We start from the raw sequence: 2,120 nt of genomic DNA, 5'->3' as shown, positions 1-2,120 counted from the left end.
ACGTTTTTCCGGCATCCACGTCAGCCCTCTCTGCTACCGTCTCACCTCCTTTCGAATACCACCGTATCTACACGTGCATGTATGTACAGTCCATGAACATTGAAACCTGCCCAAAATGTACGAATGTGAGACATGCACCCGTGCGTTCTATAGCAGGAGTGCTTGCAACCAGCACATGAACGACACAGATCACTGGGCACCGGTATACGAATGTGAGACTTGCACCAGGGAGTTCAGCTCCGAGCATGCGGTCAATCAACATATGAATGCCCTTGGGCATCGAAAGCCCAAAGTCCCATGCGAAACATGCAACATCAAATTCCACACTCAGGGGCAAGCAAACAATCACATGAAAGCCAACGGTCACTACAAGAACTACTGCGGAGCTTGTGACATCCGATTCTCGAGTCCAAATGCTCTGAAGATGGTAAGACGGAAACCCCCATTATTATAAAATTATCCTCCTCCGAAATTCCTACGATACACTACTGACTGGTCTGCAGCACCTCAACTCAAAGGTCCACCGGGGCTCCAATGTCTCTTGTCCCTTCTGCAAAGGCGCCTACACCTCCGCGAGTGGGGTCAGTCATCATCTTGAGCGAGGCGCCTGTCCCCGCGCCCCAAATCTTAACCGCGAATCCATTCTTCGCGCCGTGCGTGACCGTGATCCGCACGGGGTCATCACCAACAGGCAGATTGAATGGCACGGGGAGAGTAGTGTCGAATACCTGGCTACCGACCATGCGTATAACGGCAGCTTCTGGGAGTGTTACATATGCCATAGGCAGTTCAACTCGAAGGGTGCCCTGACGTCGCATGTCAATTCTCCCGCGCATCAGCAGAAGGTGTACCGATGTCCGAATTCGCAGGGCAAGTGTGGGAGGCAGTTTACGACGCTGGCGGCGTTGTTTAACCACCTGGAGAGCGAGTCGTGTGCGTTTTTGAGGTTTGAAAATGTTCAGCGGCACGTGAGTGGTATGTTTCAGGGTAATAGGTCTATTGCATTCTGACATTCGGAGGATTGGTCCTGTCTTCTTTCTTTAGAATGATTCCGTATTTCGTACAATCGCACCTTAATCACTGTTAAGTACACTTCATGAAAGTTCGAGTATGATGGTCAAGGTCTTGAGTTTTGATTTTCACGCATCAAGTCTGCTGTACCAGTATTTCTTTATCCAGAGACATTTTTTTTTGGTGGTCGGGGTAGGGAGGGAGAGAGGAGGGGAGAGTATTGTGCTTGCTCGCGGTTGAATTCAACAGACAGTTTCACAAATCTCATCGCCTTAAGACCAAGAAAAAAAAAAAGAGACAGAAGTTAGCCAATGTCATGTGCTTATTCACCCCACAAATATATGTATACATATTTATAAATGATGTAGAAATTGTGGGTGATAGCGGACCAATCCAACAACCATAGCACTTAGAAAATTGTGCGCAGTAATGATCTCCGACAACGGGATGAAGGCACGCTGGTATTTGTTGAGGTTATGGATCCTGCGAATCCCGCGCGGGGTAGTGACACTGAATTTGGCATCGGAAGGCTCGCGTTGTATGCTTATTTTATGCTTGCACATCTCGAATTTATCGGAAAACTGTAATGGGAAGGTTCTTCTGCTGGAAGTTCCCCAAAGTGTGCGAGTCCCCTATGACCCTACACTGTTTGGGCTGGGGCCGCATCCTGCGTCAGTGCTCAGTATGCATGGCTGAAAGAAGAGATGTTGAGGCGTGCGCGTATTGTCAAACTTTTGACGCTGAGCCCAGTTGGACTGTGTTGTATTTGAAGTGTTGAACACACAAGAAAGATGTGTGAGGCGTGTGTTTCTTCTTCGCGAGCAGTCTCGATTTGGGCTGATGGGACATCTGAGAAGAGCAATTGAGGGTATGTACTCCGTATTTGCTTGAAGAAAGCCGGGGGATTGTTCCATAAAGACCACACTACGTGAAACGGTAGCGAGGACCAGAAGAGGATTGTCTTCCACCATCTGCATGTCTGGTTTAATCTCCAGCATGAGGCTCTCTCGGCGGGCACACAGTTGAACGTGTGCTAGAAAAGTTCGTCGTGTGCAATCCGGGGCCAGAACAAGTCTCGTTGCAAAAAGCTCACTCATTAAACTGCATAC

The 2,120-nt window shown here is 48.7% G+C and overlaps 1 protein-coding gene across 1 annotated transcript; it reads left to right on the top strand.

Moving 5' to 3' along the window:
- Positions 1-175: 175 nt before the first annotated feature.
- On the top strand, positions 176-1,049 carry HCAG_08455 (conserved hypothetical protein; the record flags this gene model as incomplete). The annotated part of the gene is made up of 3 exons (XM_001536623.1): positions 176-427; positions 504-975; positions 1,045-1,049. 3 exons carry the CDS (start codon positions 176-178, stop codon positions 1,047-1,049), a joined length of 729 nt encoding a protein of 242 aa, XP_001536673.1.
- Positions 1,050-2,120: the final 1,071 nt, after the last annotated feature.

Source organism: Histoplasma capsulatum, genomic scaffold (genome assembly GCF_000149585.1).
Source record: "Histoplasma capsulatum NAm1 scaffold_11 genomic scaffold, whole genome shotgun sequence".
NCBI classification, from domain to species: domain Eukaryota; kingdom Fungi; phylum Ascomycota; class Eurotiomycetes; order Onygenales; family Ajellomycetaceae; genus Histoplasma; species Histoplasma mississippiense.
Note: the sequence above shows the minus strand (reverse complement) of the source record. Positions and strands in the feature narration are given on the sequence as shown.